This window comes from Molossus molossus, unplaced genomic scaffold, assembly GCF_014108415.1.
Source record: "Molossus molossus isolate mMolMol1 unplaced genomic scaffold, mMolMol1.p scaffold_m16_p_11, whole genome shotgun sequence".
Taxonomy (NCBI): Eukaryota; Metazoa; Chordata; class Mammalia; order Chiroptera; family Molossidae; genus Molossus; species Molossus molossus.
In genome coordinates, this window is record NW_023425346.1 from 107,293,652 (window position 1) to 107,317,008 (window position 23,357).

Here is a 23,357-nt window from a genome sequence, read left to right on the forward strand (position 1 = left end):
CTAAAGATGGTTCAATATTAGGAAAGCCAGTTATATAATTCAGCATACCGTCAGATCTATGAAGAAAAAAAAAATCAAATCATCGCCTCCACAAAATTTAAATCCACCCATGATAAAAATTTGCGAACGGATTGATGGATAGCCAACTGGCCCTTGAGCAACCGAGGCATGAACTGCGCAGGTCCAGATCCACCCACAGGCAGACTTTTACCGCCGTCTTCAACAGGACAAAAATGCACGCGTACCTCAGCCAAAAGCTGTACTTCGTGGGAAAGTGCTCACAAGGTCACGCTCTGCCCCCACACCACTTGACCTGCACTGGAGCCTGTCCCCACGAGAGGACACAGGCAGGACAGGACAGCACCTGCCTGCACCACCAGCAACTCCAGGAAACCGCTGCTTTATCGTGTTTTTCTCACTGTCTACAGGGAGGCAACACCAGAACCCAGAAGGCCACAGTTTTCTTTTCTTAATAACAATTATTTTTTATTTAATTTTAGAGAAAGTAAGGGGTGGGGGAAGAGAGAGAATCATCAATGTGAGAGAGACAAATTGATCTGTTGCCTCAGGTACATGCCTTGACCGGGTATCAGACCTGCCACCTGGGTATGTGCCCTGACTGGGAATCGAACTTGCCACCTTTTGGTGTACGGGAAGACGCTCTACCAACTGAGCCCCACTGGCCAAGACTGGAAATCAACAACAGCTTTACCTTAGCTAAAAGCAACTGGTTGAAGACGTATGGAAAAGACCACCCATTTCCAACAGGCAAAGAAAAGGAAAAAGACAACAAAACTGAACTCCCAGCCAGCACAAGAGGTGAAACACAGGCATTAGAAATCAGAAAACACCTCACAGAAGGTCTAATGCAATTGTTAGCAAAGAGCTGATTAGAAAGCTTGCACATAAAACAAAGAAGAACACAACAGACAGGAAAACCCTGAGGAATAGCACAGGAGATGGTCAACACCGCGCCACACACGGGAGTGACCACCAGCACCGAGACCAAGGGCTCAGAAGGAAAACCCGGGAACAGATCGAAGTTCATATGGACAATAAGGACTCGATACAGCCACTCAAATCAGTGGAGAAAAATTGCTTTAACATGGTGCTGGTGACGGAAAGGCATCTGGGAACGTGTGAAATTGGATGTGAACCCTGTACCATTCACAATAAATCCCACAGAGCAGGAACTGAAATATAAGAGCACCCTTACACGCACCAGAGAAAATACAAATAAACATTTTTACAACACCTATGTGAAAAACTTTTCCTGACAATGACTCAAAACAGCAAACCATGCAGTGCCTTAGACTACACCAGCCAGGGCTAATCAATCTCTCAAAGCAGAACATGTGGTCAAACACAAGTGCAAATGGGGAGCGAGCATCCGTTACGTGCCTGGAGGACCAGAGCCCCACCACCTCCACGCTGACGGGACAGCCAGGGGACAAACAGTGCACAGAAGTGAGAGGTCCTGGGACATGAGAAGATGTTCAAACTTGCTCATCAGAACAATGCAAATGATAGTTTACTCAGCTGCGTTTCAGCCTAGAACACGAACGCACCGGCTGGCCGGGCGAGGCCTCGAGGAAGCTGTGGGGCACAAGGGCACAGCCCCAAGGGAGGGACCTGGCTGTCAGGGCAGAATTACACCCGCTGACCTGGCCACTCACTTCTAGGAAACCGACCCCGAGATACGCTGGATAAAATAGGAAACAGCACGTGCACAAGGTTCTCGTGACATAATCCCAGGAGTCACAGCATAAGCTGGGAAGCCACCCAAATGCCATCAACAGGAATGCCTGAATCAATCCCCATGCACCGCGTCCCACGGCTGCACAAGGACTCCAGGAAAGCCACTGTGTGCCGATACTCCGACACCTCCAGAAAACATGCAGGGAAAAGAAGGTGCAGGACAGTCTCCGGCTCCTATTCTCTAATCCGGACAGGAAGGATGCACCACAGATTAAGAACCCCGTTCAGCATGAATGGTGGGGGCAGGGCAAGAGGCTGGCTCTGCATGTACCTGACCGCACAGCTGACTGTGCAATCATGGAATGTTTAAATAGCTATTTTTTATTGATTTTAGAGACGGGGAGGGAGAAGAAGGGAGTGGGAGAAAGGGAGGGGGAGAGAAACACTGATTAGTTGCCTCCCACAAACACCCTGACAGAGATTGAACCCACAACCTGGGCATCAAACTGGCGACCTTTCGGTGCACAAGACAACAATCAACTGAGACACAATGGCCAGGGATATGTAAGTTTAAGAAATGGAAGATAAACTAACGCAAACGAACCACCTACTTATCAAGACGATAGCCTAACCTGAAAAGGGAGAAGAATGATTGTAAAACCCAAAACCCTTCACCTTAACTAGAAGATCCGTAACTCAAGGAACTTCCCACTACAAATGCTGAGAATACTTCGAACAAAAAGCAGTCTTTAGTCTGTGGAAGGACATGGTTAAGGTCAGTCCACATGTCTGCTAGATACTGGAAATGGACAGAGGTGGATGGTCTCGCCAGAAAGCTGCAGGAAGCCAATGGGGAGAGGTCCAGCCCCTGGCCGAAGCTGCGGCGACTGCAGCCCGAAGAACACACACTCATCAGGAGTCCTGACCGGCCAGGTGCCCAGTGGTTGAGCGTCATCCTGTGCACTAGAAAGGCTGCTGTTTCGATCCCCTGTCAGGCACATGCCCGGGTTGTGGGCTCGATCCCCGGTAGGGGCGGTGCAGGAGGCAGCCAACTGATGTTTCTCTCTCTCTCCCTCTAAAAATCACTTAAAACCCATTTTAAAAAAAGTTCCAATGACATGAAAAAGAATCATGGATCACCAGTGCAGCGAGAGGGCCAATTCAGTGTAGACATTAAAGGGCAGGGAAAAGGACCTGACCTTCCCACTCCAACTGCCAGGGGCAGCTCTTCACAGAACACCTGCTGACCACAGCGACGCACCAGGCCAGCACTGCAGGATGGGCTGGGAACTTTCAAATGGATGGACTCAGCTGAAGACACCTCCGTCTACAGATCACTCTTGGAATCAACACCAAGTACAACAGCACACCAGAAGTTTCCTCACCAAAGTAACAAGTTCATGAAAGTAAGCAAGCATCTACACCTAATCACCAGTGGACAGAAAATAATAACGGACAGTGGAACAAACCAGACACCTGCTTGTCCCTCAAAAACCCACGGACATTAAAAACGGAGGGAGATGCACTGCTGGAGAGCAAAAGGCCTCGGGCCGACGGCACACCAGCGGGCAGGCCACGTGCACAGACTCACACACTGAGGAATGACGTCCGTACACAGACAGAGTGGGATGTGGGCATGTTAAGAGATTATTAATTTTAATAAGTGAGTTAACAGCAAAGTGGTTGTATACATGTAAAAACACACCAAGATGAAGGGGCACCACACTGAAGTATTTATAATAGGTGAATATGCCTCTGGGATTTGCTTTAAAATAATGGGGGGGCGGGGCAGGGAAGAATGAAGTAGGTCAGGGACGAATACTTTCTTTTTTTTCTTTATTAATTTTAGCGAGAAAGGAAGGGAGAGGGAGAGACAGAAACATCAATGAGAAACAACATCGATTAGCTGCCTCCTGCATGCCTCCCACTGGGAATTTGGCCCACAACTTGGGCATGTGCCCTGACTGGGAATCAAACTGGCGACCACTTGGTGCAGCGTTGACCTGCTGAGCCACACCAGCTGGGCAGAATGCTTTCTTGAGAGGAAAAAAAAAAGTTTTTATTGATTTTAAAGGGAGAGATAGAAACATCGATTGGATGCCTCCTGCACGCCCCCTACTGGGGATCAAGCCCATAACCCGGGCATGTGACCTGACTGGGAATCGAACCAGGACCTCTCAGTCTGTGGGACGAATGCTTTCACATGTCCCCTCTCCCACCTGGCAACCAGGCACTAAATATCCAAGTAGTCACCCGTCAGCACGTAAAAGAGGTCAGAGCAGTCAGGAAGCACCAGCCACACTGGGAAGCACCCCCACTTCCTGCACTCGATGACTAACTCCCTGAGTCTATGGGGTCAGGAACGGTCCCAAGGCTCCACCTGGCTGCGGAGGAGCTCCTCACCTACACCCCTGGCCCTGTGGCCTCTCCGGCATCAGACTCCCATCTTTTCACCACACAGTCTAGAGCGGGCTCCCCTTTGAACTTCATGGGCTCAGCAGCAGGTGGAAAGGACCCCCACATCTAAGTGAACCTGCAAAAGCTCTATCAGGAGACTCCGAGGATTTTCAACACAGAGAACCTTCGTCTTTATAGTAACTCCCCTCAGGGAAAAATGGACCACAGGTTTCTTATTCACTGCAATGGTTTTCGAATTCCAGTTCTGGTAACAGACCACTCAGGACTGTGGGACTGGGTCAAAGCACGTGCTCTCCCATGCCTGGCCAGGAATGGGCCCCAACAACAAGCACACTCGGCCCTCTGCGCCTTCTGCACGTGGGACCACCAGCGCGGCACACACCCTTGTCGTCTAGCGAGCTCAGCTTCTTTCCAGTGTCTCAGAACTCCAGGCCAGCCCTGAACTTTTATTTATTTATTTATTTATTTATTTTTATCCTCACCCGAGGACACTTTTTGTTTGTTTGTTAAGGTAGAGTGGGAGGGAGAGAGAGGAAGAGAGAGAGAGAGAGAGAGAGAAACATCGATGTGAAAGGGACACATCGAGTGGCTGCCACCCGCACGACCGACCAGGGCCGGGGACAAACTGCAACCGAGGTACGTGCCCTTAGCAGGAACCGAACCCGGGTCTCTCCGGACCGCAGGCTGATGCTCTAAACGCTGAGCCAAACCGGCCAGGGCAGCCCTGAACTTTTAGTTCATTCACCCAACAGCACAAATGGGAGGTGTCCCAGTTCTACTACTGAGTTAGTGGTATTTCGCTAAAAATGCCCTGAGGCTCCAAATTCTGCTGTCCCAACTGGGAACCTGCCCCACTGGTGGCAGAGAGAAGTTGGAATGCACCCATGTGGGAGGACAGGGTCAGGAGACACCCACCTGCGTCTGCAGCCTAGCAACAATGTCCTTCCGGGCTTTCATGACAGCGTCCAGCTTCCCAGAGACCATGATGGAGAGGCCCTGGTCCTTGGCAAGAGACAGCTCCAGGTGAGCACCCGTCCTCTGCATGATCTCAAGGCAGATCTTTGCTTGTTCACCTTCTCCGAACTGGTTCATGTCCTTGTATTTTCTCTCCTCCAGGGGCACGTGGAACACCTGCTCAGAGAAGGTCCAAAGGGAGGTTGAGAGATCAGGAAGAGAAGGAAAGACGTGTCCGTGTCCAGGCACTGGACATCAGAGCCTGTTCGTCCACTAAGCAGCACCCTCCCCCCTCTGCTGGAAGGCCGAGAGAGCAGTGAAGAGAGGAACAAAAAGCGTCGAAGGTCAGGAGGCCGACGCCGACTTTTTAGTGAAGTAGCAGCTACACCTGACACAAAGACAGTAAGTGCAGTGAAGGACACAGAGCGCTGAGCGGCCGGGTGGGGCAAGTGGAAGAGGGCTCTGAGGATGGCCAGGAAGGACCTTCCTGAAGGGTCTAGACACAGCAGCCATGCTGGGAGACGAGAACGAGTGCAGTGAGAGGACAAAGGCTTAGCAAAGGCAGGTGTGGGAGCAGTCGGGGCATGGCAGAAAGGAAGGGGTCAGCCCCTCGGCCCAGCCTGTGGTGACATGGTGTCAGCAGGCGGGCACGTCTGACTGCCATCTCGGGTTCCCCAGCTGCTCTACAGAGATGGGACTGAGCATGACACACTAAACCGTGTGTGAACAAGATTGGGATGACCAGGAGAAACCTGTGAGTCTGGGTTTGGGGAGGTTCCCTCTCAGCGAACAGGCGGCAGTTAACAACTGTGACCTGACATGAGTTCACAGAGAGAAGTGCTGAGCCCCAACATCCCTGGTTCAGGGAGCAGAGACGGGCCAGTGAAAAGGAAAAGCAGCCAAGAAAATGGTGTCACGGGGCAGAGGAAAAGACTGCCTCAAGACGGTGGGACACCAGGTGGACACAGGGAGCCTGCTGGGGAGGTGGAGGCAGGGGCAGTCTCCGGGGCTGGAGCAGAGGTGGCAATGCAGCGGATGCTGGGGACACAGGGGAGCATGGGGCTGTGGGCTCCACGGAGCAGTCCTGGGGGGCAGGTTTCCCCCAAAGGCCAGCTCCCCCTGCCCACCCCCAGCACTCTCCACCAGACGCCCTGCTTCCTCCTGGGGTAGATGGAGGAAGAGCGGCTCCTACCTGAGTGATGACAGAAGCCCGGATGGGCCGGATCTTGTTGCTCCAGGCGCCTGCAGGTTCCTGGCTGCTTTCCAGGCAAGCTGCTTTCTCAGGGAGCGGGGGGAAGGCATCCTTGTAGGTTGGAGGGTCGCTCTCTTCTTCTGAATTTAAAGTGGCAACTGGACCAGGCAACACGGATGAAGAGGAAGCACACTGCTTTCAGTATCAGATGAAAAAAACACTCGGAGATTTTAATGTCAATAAAAAGAACACTAACTGCTCAACCGACAGCTCCCTGTCTCCTCATCCAATGATGGGAAAGGTCCCAGAAGGTCACCAGGCCCAGCACCCCCAGGTCCAGCGTGTGAACCGCAGAGACCAAGCTCTGAACCTGGGGGCAAGGCCCTGCCCTGGCAGCCTTCCTCTGAAGGCAGGCCTTGCCCCAGACACTTCTCATCCTGTGTTTTTAAAGATCACAACTAGGACAGTGGTGGCACAGAGCTGGCCCTCACATTCGCAGACCAAGTAACTCTGCTGCCAGGCACGGCCTGTGCCATGCACAACGTCAACAGCACTCCAGTGGGCACTGTTCCGGTCACTGCCCACCTTCCGCAGGGAGCAGCAAGCCCTGGACATCAGGGCCCCTCATCACTACCAACCCCCCGCCCCGCTGTCCACAGCTCTGTGAAAGCAGGAGCGGGACTGCTTGGGATCAGCAAGGTGCCCAGGCCAAGCAGTGTCTGGCCAGGCCAGGCCAGGGCCTGATAAAACCCACTGCGAATGTGCGCGCACAGAGCGGGGAGATGACCTTTGGAATCACACAGGCCTACACCGACTGGGTTCAAGACTTCTGGCTGCGTGGCCGAGCTCTCCCCAAATGCCAATAAAGACGCGAGCTGGCCACGCTTGGGTTCTGTCACTACCTTGCACCTGTCCCTCATCTAGACAGGGACACAATGTGGACCCCACAGGGCTGCTGGCCAGGAAGACTCAGTCCTGCAGGCAGGCAGAATCAAAGTGCGCAGCAGTGTCCAGGCCTCCACTGCCCAGAAAGGAGCACCTGAAAGGCGGCCTGAGCGACTGGCAAAGTGAATTTTCAGTGTAAATTACGTTAAACTTAACAACTAATACCCGATTCTGTTATTCAAAATCTTAAGAATGTCTGCAGCCACCTGAAATAGAAAACGGTATGAAATGGAAATGCAGACGAAGGGCGAGATGAAAATCTGGTTGCAAATCAAGTCCTGCGTGGTGAGCTGAGAACAGATGCTGAAGAACAGACATTGAGCATCAGTTTCCTTTCTACGTTAGAGACAGGTTGAAATGATGATGTTTTAGACATAGTCCTCCTGGGTGATGGTTCTTGGTTGTGGCCAGGTGCTTTAGTAACTCAGAAACCACATTTTAACCTCACTGAGTCCAGATTCACCCATCCCTCCCGGCCAGCTCCACCCCACACACTAGGGGAGTGCAACACTAGGTGCACAGGACAGGTGGGCCCTGGCCCTACCTCACAGCTACACGGTCAAAGGCATTTCTACAGGCTTGAAAAGGACTTGGAGAGAACACTGTTTGAAAAGTTAAAAAGAGCATGTATGGGGCTGTCACCTTTGATCTGTTGCGGAACCAGCCCACTTCGATGTTCAGCAAAGCTCTCTTGGGTCAAAACTGCAACGGAGCTCATGGCTGATGGTGTGCCCACACACGGTCCGGGTCCACTGGAGCAGGGGATGAGAGGAGGAGAAAGTCAGGCACAATCACAGGCACCTCCCCGCTGTCCATGAGAATGGTAAGCTTTCAGCCAAGGTTCAATTCCCTTTCACTAGCAAACTACACCTTACTATCCTCACTTACAACCTCTAAATAAGGTTACACCCAAACTCTCACCATAAAAAAAAAAGCAAATAAAAGAGGGTCCTTGGACAATTCTCCCCAGAAGCTGCCCTGCAGTAGAGCAGACAGTGGCTCTGAGAGGATCGATCCAAGATGCCAGGGCCCCCAGAGACAGTCTGTACCCCAACCACCGGGGCCAACTGGAACACCCAGACACCTTCTGATGCTCTTAAGTTGCACTACACAAGTGCTGCCAAAGAGCCAATCGAGCAGCGGAGGCAAGGTCCACACTCTGGGCTCACAGCCCCACAATGCTCCGTGGCAACAATGTGGTAGAAAAAGCAGCAGGGACTGCCCAGGTGTGGAAGGGGACTTGCAGCAGGTGACACCTGGCACAAGGGCAAACAGCTCCTCAGCTGGGGCAGGACCCGAACCCCCCGCCGAGCTGTGGTATTCAGTGGGGCTCCATGGGACCCCGCTCACAAAGCCACAGCTCCCTTATTTGGAAAACAGGGCTCAAAGGACACCAAGGCCAAGAGTAGTAGCTTCCTCCCCTAACTCTAGATGAACCCATGCTATACAATGAGGAGGAGGAACCCCTCTCTTCACACAATTATGTACCAAGTGCCTTGTACCATCTTGGCAAGAAAGTATAAGAGGGCCAAGTAATTAAATTAGAAGAGTGAGTTTTCGCATAATTTTTACAACTTAAACTTCTCCTCAAGTTCAAGAAACTTAAGCTCTGCATTAAAGAGAAGCAACATGCAAACACAGATAATCCTGAGCACACACAATTCACATCTAAGAAAAAGGTTAAGAACAGACGGATGCCAGATGGCAGCTGCAGGGCACGCGTGCACAAGCTCATGCGGGGCGTAGCTCTCTCAAGAACCACGGGAGAAAGCACACACAGCCAGGGCAGGACGCAGCAGACAGGATGGTCTAACTTACCAGCAAAAGGGTCAGTAGCCAGAAAGTCCGTCCTGAGGCCACCTGTGTCAGCCTGCCAGCTTTTGCTGGTGTGGGCCAGCCCAGAGAGAGGGAGCAAGAAGAAAACCAGAGGAAAGTTATTCATCTGCGTTGTACCAACCAGACCCTTTCACCCCCCAACCAGAAAAGGTCAAAATAGTATTTAAACTTTACCAATACTTAGGTCATTTTCTTGGGGAAAAAAAAAAGGAAGCTCTGTTCTTAGGCCATTAGCTTCAAACAAAACATATTACAGTAAAATCTGAACTATCTAGAACTTTCAGAGCAAAAGTCTTCCAGGACCCTGAGGGAGTAACCCCCTAAGACTTTTTTTAAAGTGTAACCATTTTGAAGTAAACCCTCACCAACTGGTAGTTTGTTCTCTGACATGGTTATGTACTTTTTCCTGTGCCCTCTTAATCTCTGAGTATGGAGCCAGAAGAAAGGATCTGATACTGTGCTGTGGTGCAGAACAGAATATGGACCTAAGGACCTTCTGAACTTTTAAAGGTGACTGAGAGCTACTGTCTTTAACAGTCCTTTGGTCCCTTCTAATCCACTGGGTTTTAGAAATCAGGCCAGAAAACAGCAGGGCTGGAGGAACTTTCCAAGACTGTCAGGGGAGGGCCAAGAGCTACGCTATGAATTAAGAGGGTATGGGTCACCTTGCCTTGGGGGACTTTGAAATAGTGAGCTGCCGGGTCAGTTACTGCCGCTTCAGGCAAAATACCACACACACTGGCACAAGGCACTGATGAGCCAGACTTAATGACAGGGGTCAGAAGTGGAAGAATCAACAACGGTAACAGAACACCCTACCTAATCAAAGAATAACACCCCCATAACATGCATGGCTCAGGAGCTAGGTAGAGAGCTCATGGCAATCGGAGGTGCATCAGAAGAGTAAATGCATCGTCCCAGCCAGACCATGCACCAGTGGCATTTCAGGATTTTAGAAAGACCCACCCAACACAAAGATGTACCTGAGACCAGGGGAAAGGTAGAGACAAACTGACTATTTACTTAGGAATTTGTCTCCAACTAATTCTAATCTGCACGTTTTAAAGATTAAGGCGAGGAAGAAAGCAAGCCTTTCCATTAAGTCACAGAGTGAGAGCAGCACATCCACCCAGCAGGCATGAGTGGTGGGAGGGCGAGCACTCGGTGGGATTTCGTGTCTGGCCAGTCCAGAGCAAGGTAGGTGTTCCCGGTCCTCACCCCCCAGGGTCCAACTGACCCTCCTTTCTCCGAACTCCCACTGGGCTGCACATACACTTGCCTGGTGACAGTCCCACCTTAACAGCCTTCCACTCCCGGCTGTCCCAAGTACCACCACTTTTTAACCACTGACAGCTCTCTCTTAACAAGCCAGGTTTACATACATAACCACAACAGCCACTCCCTCCTCCGTGCGCCCATGACCAGCCTCCCTGCTTTCCCGGACAAGGCCAGTCTCCACGACCCAGTGACAGGCACAAGCTGTGGGGCACAGTCACTATCCATGTCTCCAGCTACAGACCTGGGACCCAATCCCTACCCTGCACGTGGTGTCACACACAGGATGGGACTAACTCCCAAGGCTCTCTTTTGACTGCTCACACCTTCAGAAGTCAGCTCCAGTCCGTCCTACTAGAAGCAGCGGAAGCTGCAGCCAAACCGAACGTTTGGAAACGAGAACCTGCCGCAGAGCCTCTCACACCCCCACAGTGCACAGGCCTTCAGGCAAGCTGAGGAGAACAGAGTGGACCTCCAGAAAACTCCAGACTGGTCTGACAGGACACACTACGTCTCCCATCTCCAGATTTCAAACAGCAGTTCAGATCTGAAATGTCACAGCTGAACAGATTACGTGAATGGATTAAATTAATAAATTTCTGATGTTATCAAACAAGGCTATCGTTTTTCTTATACACTTCTCAAATCCCACCTTTATAGAATCCACTTTAAATACGTATCTGATGATCCCTGTGTAAATCAGACCTCAGCCCCACCTGAGGCTCTGGAGTGAAACCTTATAAAAGGCCACTATCAACCTCACCCACTGGCTCCAGCTCCACCTTCACAGAAACCCCTGACAGACTTACTCTGGCTGTCAGAGGTCCTTCCATGACCTCATAAGCACGACTGTGGCTGGGGGTGCTCTCTACCCTAGCTCCTTCACTTGCTATCTTAAGGTCCTAGGAGAACTTAGGGCCGAAGAACAGGGGTCAGACATCTGCTCTCACAGTTTCTCAGTTGATCTAGTAATGTTGCTCAAATCAGGACTGAAAAGGACCTTAGACATCCCTATTGCAGCCTTTGAATACCACCAGAGGCAGGAGCCACACTCCTCCTCTGTTCCACTCTACGTAGCTGTCAGAGCAGCCTGCCTTATGCTGTGCTAAACCCACAACCTCTCCCCCTCTGGCCAGAAAACAAGCCCACTCTTCCCTCCAACATTCCTTCAGATGCCTGAGGCCGACCTCCTGCTTCGGTTATTCCCAAGATGGCCCAGTCCCTTCATCGCTGTGGTGGCTCTCCACAACTCTCCCTGCCCAAAGCATTCAGGTCCACCCACACAGATCTCAAATCTAAAACTATTCTCAATCTGGACTTGAAGTGTTGCTTCTCAGTGTAAATGTGGACAGAGAAACAAAAACAAAAACACCCACATCTCAAATTATAAGCATGCAGCAAACAGAACCAGAAAAGGAGAGTCATGGAAGCCCGGACTCTTCTCACCCCAAGAGACTTCAAGCCCTGTTGACACCCGCCCCCCAGCCCAACACACACACACATATGTGGGGAAAACGTGTGGATTACACCTGAAACTCGTTCTTAAAAACCAAACAGAAAAATCTTTAAATGAAGAAATTGTACTTTTTTTTTACTTCTAAAAACAAAGAGAAAGTTGATTCCTCCTGACATCTTGCCAATTACATATTCAAAAGGAAAAATCTTAGCTAAGAGGACTCGCAAGTAACAGCCCAGAAAGAATGCTACTTGCAACTAGTAAGAATCTCGGCACCTTACATACAGCCAGGACTTGGTATGAAAACACCAAAATCTCTAGCTAAAACCCAGGACTTCTCTCCTCTTCTTCCAAAACTAAAATTATATACTTTCATTCCACAGCAAACTTGCAAGGGAAGTTTTTGAAAAAGTACCTCTCAGGACCCATAAACCAAACTTGATAAACAAAATCCCGACAGACCAAAAAACCAGCAAGCCTGTCTTGAGTGGTGGGCAGAGGCGGGCATGCGTGCGTTCCGCCAAGTTCTGGAAGTCGGCACCATCCCGCAGGAGGAACTTTCGCAGATGCCACCTCAGCACGGCCCTCCCACAGGCCACGCGAGCCCGCAGGCGGGGACAGGCTTAAAGGGGCAGGAGCGCGCTCGGCCTCCCCGCCTTCCATCCGAATTCGGTATTTTTCCGTAATGTATTTTTCGCCCAGGACCCTGGGGTACATCCAAGTCGCGCGCCGGCCCGAGGAGGGCGTAGGCCCAGCCCCGACCACGCAGGCAGTCGGGCAGCAGGTGGAGGTACAACCAGACTGCTAGGCCCCTTCAGCCGTCCCAGACACGGGCTACCCTGCAGGACAGACATCTGTGACCACCCTCCCCTCCTGGGGGAGGAGCGCTCCTCCGGTGGGGTAAGGGGCACGGCCCAGACGCCCACGTCACCGACCTGGGCCCAGGTCGGCCGCACCTCCCCCAGCGCCAGGGCTGGGAGGGGGGCAGGCAGAGGGAACACGACCCTGATTGGGGGTGGGGGTGGGGGTGGAGGGGGCGCTCTCGCCTCAGGACAGGCGCGGGCCGGCGGCCGGTGGACTCTCGAAAGTTTCTTACTCTTCCCGTGCCAGCGCCGCGGCCCATGCGCAGTGGTGACACGTAGCCGGTCCCCCCACCCGCCAGCCCGCCCGTCTGGCCTGGGAGGAAGGGGCGCCCGAGCTCGGGGCTGGACGGAGGGCCAGGGTGGGGGAGACCGAAGGCGACCCCGGCCCCTCCCCCGCTTGCCCGGCTGCCCGGCGCTCCACGTCGGCAGTCCAGCCCGGCACGCGGCCCCGCCCCCGGTGCCCCAACTTCGCGAGCAGCCGGGGCGCTAGCTGCTCGGCCCGCGCCCCCTTCCCCGTGCTCGCTCGCTCGCTCGCTGATTCACTCACTCGCTGTGCTGCCGCTCCTCCGAGAAAAGCCTGCGCTCCGCTCCGAGGCCGGCGCACGGGCCCCGGCGGCTATATAGGGCGGCGGCTCCAATCCCGCAGAGACACGTCAGACCGCGGCGCCCCGCCCCACCCCGCGCAGGGCCCCGCCCCCGCCCGGCGCACAGGTCAGGGCGCCCAGCGACTCCAGACTGCAGAGACCCGCAGGGCCGGCCAGAGGAGGGTCAGGAAGAACTGCCGCTCTGCCTCCCACCCGAAAGAGGCGAGGAGCCTCGAGGGACAACAAAGCAAATGAACTGCCACCCGAACCAGCTCCAACTTTCAGTTGCTGATGACAAGCTGGCTTTAGCCTAACAGCACTCCCCTGGGAACACACGCCATGCCTCCTAAGTTTGGAGCACACATTTTCTTCTCCTTTCTGGCGAGGAGTTCTGGTCCTGTGTCCTTCACATCTATAAAATATCCCGACTCTAGTCCTTGGCTACTAGTTTAATCACCTTCAAAGTCAGAGACCTCCGATCCTTAAAAAGTCCACTATCTCGAGTGGGACATTAGGAAGAAGGTGCCTACTCTTGGCAGGCCCTAGACATACCAGAGTGAGAACAGAAGCCCCACCCTCAGTGGGCTCCCACCCTAGTTGGTGAGGATGACAAGCCAGGTCTGCATTTGTTGTGTGTTAAGTGAACAATAACGTTTCTTTTTTATCAAGCGTCTAAGTCTAGTGGAGGAACTTAGAGATACCAGTCTGTACCTGTGATGAGGGCATATGAGCAGAACCCTGCATGAAGTATGGGCGTGCACCATGGATACTTGAGCACAGGACCATTCCACATGGGGTGAGACTCAAGGTATACGTGTATTGCAGGAACCAAGAGGTCAGGTCCGGCCAGCCCAGCGTCTAGTTTCCACAGGGGGATTGCTCAGGATGGTGGGGAGCAGGCCTGGAGCTCCCAGCAGCAGAGGGCAGGACCAGACCAGATGTACTTTCTAGAGGAGCACTGTCCAAGTACATGGAGGAGGTGGGCAGGGAGCTACTGTAGCTGTTTGGTCTAAAGATCACTGGCTTTCCATTATGGTTGACAATGGCAGGTGAACGAAATGGCCAGATTTGGAAGGTAGCATCAAGTTCTGTCTTAACTAGATGTGGGCATGATTGAAGTCAAGAATGGCATGGGGGTTCTATAGCTGGCCTCAGGGAGAAGGGAGCATGTGATGCAAAGAATCAGGATTTCAAGCTGGGGATGGGACATGTGAGATGCCTCACAGGATGGCCAAGTAGGAATGTCAGGTGGGTAACTGTATGTGCAAGCTGCAGGCGAGGGGAGAAGCCATGAAGGCAGAGAAAAATCTGCTACTCAGAGCCAAGGACATCATCATCCAAGCAGTGCCCTAAGTCACTAGGAAGGTACCCAAGCAGGGGCACTTCCATAGACTTGTAAGAGCCTCTCTAAGCTCCAGGGAACTCTTCAGTACCCCTTCCTGTGTTATTACTGCTGTTTGTAGGTAGTCTTTTCACAGGGATTATCCAACCAGCAACACAGACAACTGTATTTTGTTATTGTTTATTTTTGAGGGCTCAGCACTGGAGTGGGGGATGAGGAGGAAGGAAGGGGGGCGGAATTCGGGAACAGTTGGCAGGTCCGCTGTCAAAGAACTCCCAAAGAAGCTAGGAAGCTGCCACAGGCAGAAGCTCGCCCAGTACCTACTGCACAGAAGGCCTTAAGAGAGTTTAACAAAAAATATTATAAACATCAAATGTTAAATTGGTGCCACAAACCATCCCAGGCTGCTTCAATACTGATAACAATTACCAGCTTTTCTTCCCAGTAAGGTTTAGTGCAGTGAAAGTTTGTAGAGGCAAATTCTGAGAAGTCTGAGTCTAGCAACACTCACACCAGATAATGTGCAAACCACTATGGCTGCCTCAAAAGGCAAACATTGGTCTAAGATGTTTGGGTTTTTAGTCCTCAAGGAACAGGGGAAAAGCTTTGGGCCTGCTCAAGGGAAAATCTTTGGGCCTGCTCAAGGAAAAAGGTTAGAATAGGCCACTGTCCCCATCCCCACTTAAAGCCATGATCCGCAAAAGCACTAACCCTCAACAGAAGGCAGGGGCTAGAAAAAGAGAAGAAAAGCCTATAAGCACAGAGGTTTTACAGGATACTTTCTGACCAGCCTGCGCCAGGAGGTGGGAGCAGCTCTGAGCACTAGCAACTGTGGACTAGTCAATAAACCTTCAGGGCTCAAACTCCTACAATTCCACCTGTCCAAGAAACCCCAGGTTAAACATAGAAATTAACAAGACAGAAAGAAATCCCACTTGGGAGGGAAAAAACTTCACACCAAGCTGCAAAGGACTCTTGCAGACCTACCCACACTGCAGAGAGGCTAAAGTCCAAAATCCAAAAAATAAGACTGACATAGGATTAGACTCAAGAACTTCAGATGACAGAACTATTTGATTGAAACTACATAAAAATCTTAGTGACTACAGAGACATAAGACATGACAGCGGCATTAATAAGTCTGGAAATGGGACAAAGGAAGAGGTTAAGAAGCACAGACATAAGGACATTCCACATGTGCCTAATAGGAGTTCCAAAAGAAGGAAATACAAAGAACAGAGAAGAAAGACTGGAGAAAGTCTTAGAATGTAAAGACAACATTCCTCTCCCCTTCCCCAAAGGGGCAGAGCAGGTGGCTAGCAGCATAATTTAAATGAATCCACACCAAGACACACTAGAGTGAAACCCCAGACAGAAAGCCCGAGTAGACCTTAAAAGCAGCTGGAGAAAAGACGGGTCTCTTGAGCAGGAGTGCCAGGAGAGGAGGGCAGGCCTCGCGACAGCACAGTGCCTGTCTACCAGAAGACAATGAAATACCACATGCAAATTATGCTCAAGGGCTCTGGCTGGGTGGTTCAGTTGGTTGGGGCATGGTCCTGTACACCAAAAGGTTGTGAGTTTGATTCCTAGTCAGGGCACATACATGGGTTTTGGGTTCAGTCCTTGGTTGGAGCACTGGAGCTCACTTGCTCTCCCTCTAAAATCAGTAAAAGTATATCCTTGGCAAGGAAGAAAAAACTGAAATTATGCTGAAGGAAGTACCTGTCAACTTGGAATTCTTCATCTAATTTAGGAACCAGAATGAAATAGACACATTTAAACAAAGATGAAACAATTACTCTCAGTGGGTAACTCCTGAGATAACTATTAAAGGGTGTATTTCAGCAAGAAGAAGATGAAAGCCAGAGAAACTTGCAAGAAGAGTATCCATAAAGAAACCAGTAACCTAGGTAAAGTGAAACAAGTAACAAAACACCCTGGGGAAGAGTTAAAATACAAGACAGAATTAAGATTCTAGGCAACAGTAAAACATAAGGTGAGATGAGGATAATTGAAGTTACAATATTTTAAGATCATTAAATTATTTGAGAAGTTGAAATATTAAGTTTAGCTCTTGTTAAATGAATGATAAAAATTTAAAGATAATCTAGTAAAACCAAACAGTTAACTTTCAAACCAGAAATTATACTCATTCAAGTGGAAGCTGTTGGCAATATTCTATCTTAGATTAGCTAAGTTCAGAGTTATTCACTACAATAAATGTTATTACTTACCAGTTACGTTATTTTGTATTACGCATTATTAATCAGAGGAAAAAAGAAAAAAATAGGAAGTAACAGAAGTAAAAGAGAAGCAATTTAAAACAAAAATGATGGAAGACGAATTCAAACGCACCAACAATCTAATGTTAACACACTAAACAGGCCCATTACTAAATCCAGCCGTAAGTGATTTAAGAGCCCTCAACCAGGAGGACACAGAGGCTAAAAGTACAGGGGTGGAAGGTGGACTCCAAACAGATACTAACCAAAGAAAGCTGGGCTAGCTGTACTGCTTTCGGATAAAACAGGCTACAGGGTAAGAAGCATTATTAAGAACAAGGAAGGTCAAGAATAAAAAATTCAATCAACTCTAATTATGTGTGTATCTGATAACATAGCTACAAAAATATATAAAGTAAAAACTGAAGTTTATTAGAAATTGATATATCCAAGTTACAGGAGAAGACTGACTCAGCTCTTGGTAACATAAAGATCAAAATGATACGGAAAATTGCCCTGACTGGTTTGGCTTAGCAGTTAGAGCTAGAGTGTCAGCCCACGGACCAGAGAGTCCCGTGTTCGGTTCCCCCCAGGGGCATGTGCCTTGGTTGCGGTTAGTCCCTGGCCCTGGTTAAGGTCGTGTGGGTGGTGGCCAATGTGTCTCACTCGCGTCGATGTTTCCCTCTCTCTCTTTCCCCCTCCCGCTCTATCTGAAGATAAATGCAAAAAAAGTCCTCGGGTGAGGATAAAAAAAACAAAAACAAACAAACAAAAAATGATACAGAAAATTAAAACAATGTAGTTAATAAACCTACTTTATTGGATATATGTAAACCTTTGCCTAATGATTAGAAATGACATGTTGTTTTCAAGCACACACAAAATTTTTTAAAATAAAAATTGGCCAGGCCAGCTAGTGTGGCTCAGTGGTTGAGCATCGATCCATGGACTAAGAGGTTACCAGTTTGATTCCAGGTCAGGGCACATGCCCAGGTTTCAGGCTCGATCCCCAGTGGGGGCCTTGCAGGAGGAGCCAATCGATGTGTCTGTCGCATCGATGTTTCTCTCTCTCTCAAAATCAATAAAAAAATTTAAAAAAAAAATATTTGCCAGGAGCTGAGGGGAAAAAACAAAAACAAAACAAAAAACAAATGGCAAAATTTAATATCATAACATTCTCTGACCACAATACAATTAATTACAAGTCAACCTGTCAAATGAAATTTTTAAGCCTGGAAAATTTAAAACTTGCTCCTAAATAGCTCATGGGTCAAAGATAGAAATCTGAAACTATTTAGATTCCAGCAGTTTATATCCACACTTGTGGGATGGGGCCCAAGTGTTACGGAGACAAGTTTATAACCTTAAGCTACCATATTAGTGAAAACAAAAAAGTAGCCCTGGCTAGTTTGGCTCAGTGGTTAGAGCATCGGACCACCACGAACCAAAGAGTCACAGGTTCGATTCCAGTCAAAGGCACGTACCTCAGTTGCGGTTCGTTCCAGGCCCTGGTCAGGGTCCTGCAGGAGGCAACCAGTCAATGTGTCCCTCTCACGTCGATGTTTCTCTCTCCCTCCCTCCCACTCTATCCGAAGATAAATGGAAAAATATCCTTGAGTTAGGATTAAAACAACAAATGATTTTAAAAAAGTAAAAATTAATTGGCTAATAATTCTCTCCTAAAAATAGAAAAACCATAAAATAAACCTAAAAAAAGAATAAAGATAAGAAATTAATGAAGTAAAAAAAAAAAAAAGACATTAATGAAGTAAAGGACATATTAGAGAGAATAAACACAACCCTATAGCTGAGTCTTTAAAAAAAAAAACCACCTAGCCCTGGCCAGTTTGGCTCAGCAGTTAGAGCGTCGGCCCACGGACCAGAGAGACTCGGGTTCGGTTCCCTCTAAGGGCACGTACCTCGGTTGCAGTTTGTCCCCGACCCCAGTTGGGGGTGTGCAGGAGGCAGCCACTCGATGTGTCCCTTTCACGTTGATGTTTCTCTCTCTTGCTCTTTTCCTATCTCTCCCTCCTACTCTATCTGAACAAAAATGGAAAAACGTCCTCCAATGAGGAAAAAAACAAACAACTAGTTAAATCTCTGGCAAAAATGATTATTGAAAAGAAGAGAACAAATTAAACAGGCAATATTAAGAATTCAAAGGGGGGCCCTGGCCGGTTTGGCTCAGTGGCTGGAGCATTGGCCTGCGAACCAGAGAGTTATGGGTTCGGTTCCCACTAGGGGTATGTACCAAAAAAAAAAAAAAAAAGAGAAGAGAGAGGGAGAATTCAAAGGGGGTCAAAACTACAGCTACAATAGAGACTTTGAAAAATCTTAACGAGAATTCTATTGAGAAAAGTACATATTATCAAAAACTTGAAAACAGATGACATAGGCAATTCCTAGAAAAATAAGTTCCTCAAACTGAGTTTGTTTAGAAATGTAAGCTTGAAATAACCAAGCCTCTCCAATCTTTTAAGGAACAAATACAAAAATCACAGCAGAAAGGCAGGCCCCGGAGCTTCTGTAAGAAAGCCCCAAGAGATCACCTTCCCACATCGCTCACAAACCCAGGAAACTCTAATACCTCCCAGACCAGGATAATAGGGGAAAAGAATGTGTGAATCTCACCTAGGAGCCTTAAAGCAAAAACCTATCATAATCGAGCCAACTGATCCAGAAACATAAAACAAATATATCACGATAAGTCAAATTTATTACAGTAATGCAAGGGGTACACTAGTAGAAAAATAAAGTAAGTCAACATGGGGCAAGAACATCTTATCGTCTCAAAATATTCAAATAAAGAATTTGATATGATTGACTTATTACTGATAAAAACTAGGAATACTGGGACACATCCCTCATTAGCACCATTCACATCAGGGTCAGAAGAAGACAGGCTGCCGAGTGTCCGAGTGTTGTATCTATTCAAATCTGCACTATAATTCTGGCCAGGGCAGTAAGGCAAGAAAAAAAAAGGTAAGAGGCTTGGAAAGAGCAAAAATGCCCATGTTTAGACAACACAACTGTGCAAGCAACCACACGAGATCCAGGGAATCTGATAAAATACCACTAGAACTAGAGTCCAATAAGACGAGCACACAAATTTAATCATGTTCCAAACGCCAGCAACACACTCTTAGAAATAAACCAAATAAAAAATAGAAATTATTAACAATACTAGAAAAATCTTTGTAAAATACAGAAAAGACCTAATAAACAAATGGAGAACTGCCATGCTCACCTATGCAGGAAGACGATCACAGAGACCGCAACTCTCCCCAATCAGATTCGAATTTCAAAGCAAATGCAACTTAAAATCCCCAAAGGGATATGCCTATGCATGCATGTATGGAATTTTACAACCAGATTTTATACAATTTTTATTTATTCAAAAATATTTCTTATACATTTTTAAAATAGTGCATCAAGCAATATGTATACGTACAATTTTTAGAATATTTACATATATAATTTAAATTTATACAACACATTTTATACAAAAGAAATCAAGGGCCATGAACAGCTGACACAAACCTGAGGACAACGAGGCAGGGAGAACGTGCCCTCCCCAACACTAAGAATTCAGCTGGGAGCTCAGGCAGTGTGCTGGTGCAGGGACAGGTACACAGGAGAGGGCTGCCAGCAGACATCACCACAGACGGGTGTGAATTTCATCAGAGTGGCCTTGTGGATGGACTATGCAATCAATGCCTCTGGAAAAACTGGTTATCAGATGAGGAAAAAACCTTTGTCCTTCACACCACTCACAGGCCTACTAAGGCTCAAGGTGCAGATGCTGTGAGAGAACCCCACTTGCAGATGCAAACCTCAGGGAGCAGCTCTCCCACGAGAGTGAAAGCAGACATACAGAGAATGGCAGTCACATAACGGTCAGCCAACAACTTGAACAACCTGCCAATGGATGACCATGGACAGAGAAACTGAGGAGCATAATTTATGCTACTGCACTCATAGCTTGACCCAATCACCATACTCACGGGGGCAGGAAAAGCAGGCCAGAGGCCGCCTCTAGGTCTGACACTTGGTGGCAGTGTGTGCCCATAGGCATGGTGCTGAGGGAGGGTGTTCAAGTGGGTTCTCCCATCCTGAGCACACAGCGTACATCAGGGCAAAGAACAGTATGTTTTCAGCCCCCTTGATAGCTAAAATATAACACCAAACCCCCTTTATGATTACACTTATTTATATGTGGCTATAGTTATAAACTGTAATATCAACTCAAGTTGACTTGTCCGAACACTGAACACATCAAACTCAGGCTCCTTACCTTGGCTCAGAGATGACATTTATTACCATATGCACATTAAACTCAGCAGCTTGGTCTCTAAAACAAAGCCGCACAAGTTCAGATGAGATGTGACTGCTGTGGCCCATGGTTTCCCTCACCTGGCTTTGTTCTTTCTCCACTAATTCTGTCAGTGTCATCATGTCTTTCCAGAAATGGCAACTTGGAATTTCCCTCAATGACACTACCACTCTTATTAGGGGCACATACTTCTACATAATTTGAAAATACAGGCATCCCCCCTGAGAAGAGACTGTATGGAGAACACCAAACCTGTAACAGGACATGAAGTTCACAGTCTCTCTCGCTCACACACTGTCTGGCTTACCTGGGCTGGGTGTTTAAGTTTTCAACTTCTATGTTTTCCATTTATGAACTTTTGGAGCCTTTGAAAATTGTTAAAAAGATCAAGAGAGAGCATCTGCTCTATAGCAAGTCTCTCACTGGGGAAATTAGCATTTAATCCCACTAAATGAATACATTTAATGAAGTACTCTACCACACCAACTTACAGAATATTGAAATAACTGGCATACTTAAAAAATTTTTTTCTTTATTGACTTTAGAGTGGAAGAGAGAGGGACATAAAGAAACATCAATGAGAGAGAACATCCACTGGCCGCCTCCTGCACGCCCCTCACTGGGGATTTGGCCCACAACCTGGGCATGTGCCTTGACTGGAAATTGAACCAGCGACCTCCTGGTGTATGGGTTGACGCTCAACCACTGAGCCACACCCGGCCGGGCCCAGCATATTTTTATATAGATGAGTAAAGAATATTTATGGCCTAATTCAAGGACATGTGTCAGATAAATACACCATAAAATGTTTTTAAAAAGCAGACTGGACAAATGTTAGATTCAAAAGAGTAAGGTAATAAATTTCCATAGAAATGAAATAAACACTCCTCTTCAGAGCCATGTTGGCCAACGTACACGGGCGAATCTGTCTGTTGACTTGTGATGTGGCTAGCTCACATTGATATATGCTGTAAGTCTAAAATACATACTGGATTTTGAAGACTTAGACCAAAAAAACTCAATGTAAAACATCTTATTAATAATTTTTTATTGATTACACATTGAAATAGTATTTTGGATTAGGTTAAACAGAATACATTATTAAACTTAACCTGTTTTCGTCATTGTTGTTAATCCTCATCTGAGGATATTTTTTCCACTGATCTTTAGAGTGTGGAAGGGAGGGAGGGGGGATGAGAAAAAGAGAGAGACACTGATGTGAGAAAGACACATTGATTGGTTGCCTCCTGAATGTACCCTGACCTGGGCCAGGGATCAAACCTGCAACCCTTCAGTGTGCGGGCTGACACTCTAACCACTGACCAACACCAGCCAGGGACTGTTTGTTTCTTTTTATATTTTAAAGGCAGACATTGTGGTGCAAGGTATAGTTTCAAAGATTTCCAGGAAAGAAGCTACCAAATATATGTGCAGTATTTCTTCCAAGGACTTTAATAACCCATTAAAAAAAAAAAAGGGCGAACGGGGGGGGGGGGGGGGGGGTAAAGATACAAACATCTTTCACAAAAAGGCAAAGAATATTTATTTAATTTGGACAAAAGAAAACCCAAGTTGACAGCAGCATGAGACTCTACATTTTACCTCTCAGTCTGGCAAAAATAAAGTTTTGATGACTGTCAGAAAAAGTGTGGGAAAACTGGTGTGGCTTCAATAATTACTGATGTGATCTCTTTGAAAAGCAATTTGATTACAGGTTGTAATTTAAAATACAAATGTTCTGCCCTAGCCGGTTTGGCTCAGGGGTTAGAGCGTAGGCCCGCGGACCAGAGAGTCCTGGGTTCGGTTCCCACTAAGGGCACGTACCTTGGTTGCAGCTTGTCCCTGGCCCCGGCTGGGTTCGTGTGGGTGGCGACTACTCGATGGGTCCCTCTCACATCGATGTTTCTCTCTCTCTCTTCCTCCCTCTCTCCCCCTCCCTCCCACTCTATCTGAAGATAAAAGCATTAAGAAAAAAGTCCTCGGGTAAGGATAAAAAAATTAAAAAAACAAAAAAAAAACAAATGTTCTTTGACCAAGCAAGTCCTACTTCTAAGAATTTCTCCAGCATAGACTCAGGTGTGTGTCCAAAGAGAAGCGCAGAGCAAACATGCCGGTGGAGCACAGGGTCCTATAACCAGCCTCCACCACGAGCTGCCCAAGGAGCAGGTCTTCATTCTCCAGCATGTGAAAGAACATGCCACCCTGCACTCCCTCAACCTGGGGAGCCCTGCACTGCTGC

General features: G+C 48.3%; 1 protein-coding gene across 7 annotated transcripts in view; it reads right to left on the reverse strand.

Annotated features, from left to right (window-relative positions):
* Positions 1 to 23,357, reverse strand: part of LOC118625116 (high density lipoprotein binding protein) — a 74,040-nt gene that overhangs the window by 24,457 nt on the left and 26,226 nt on the right. For 5 of the 7 annotated variants that reach the window (XM_036253455.1, XM_036253458.1, XM_036253454.1 and 2 more), the window contains 4 exons: positions 9,026 to 9,090; positions 7,850 to 7,959; positions 6,263 to 6,420; positions 5,032 to 5,247 (listed from right to left, as the gene is read on the reverse strand). In XM_036253455.1, the coding sequence (XP_036109348.1) occupies positions 5,032 to 5,247; positions 6,263 to 6,420; positions 7,850 to 7,925 (450 nt within the window). In that variant the 5' untranslated portion in view covers positions 7,926 to 7,959; positions 9,026 to 9,090. Of the gene's footprint in view, positions 1 to 5,031; positions 5,248 to 6,262; positions 6,455 to 7,849; positions 7,960 to 9,025; positions 9,091 to 13,184; positions 13,230 to 23,357 lie in introns of those variants that run through there. The other 2 variants (XM_036253459.1, XM_036253460.1) reach the window with 2 other exon arrangements.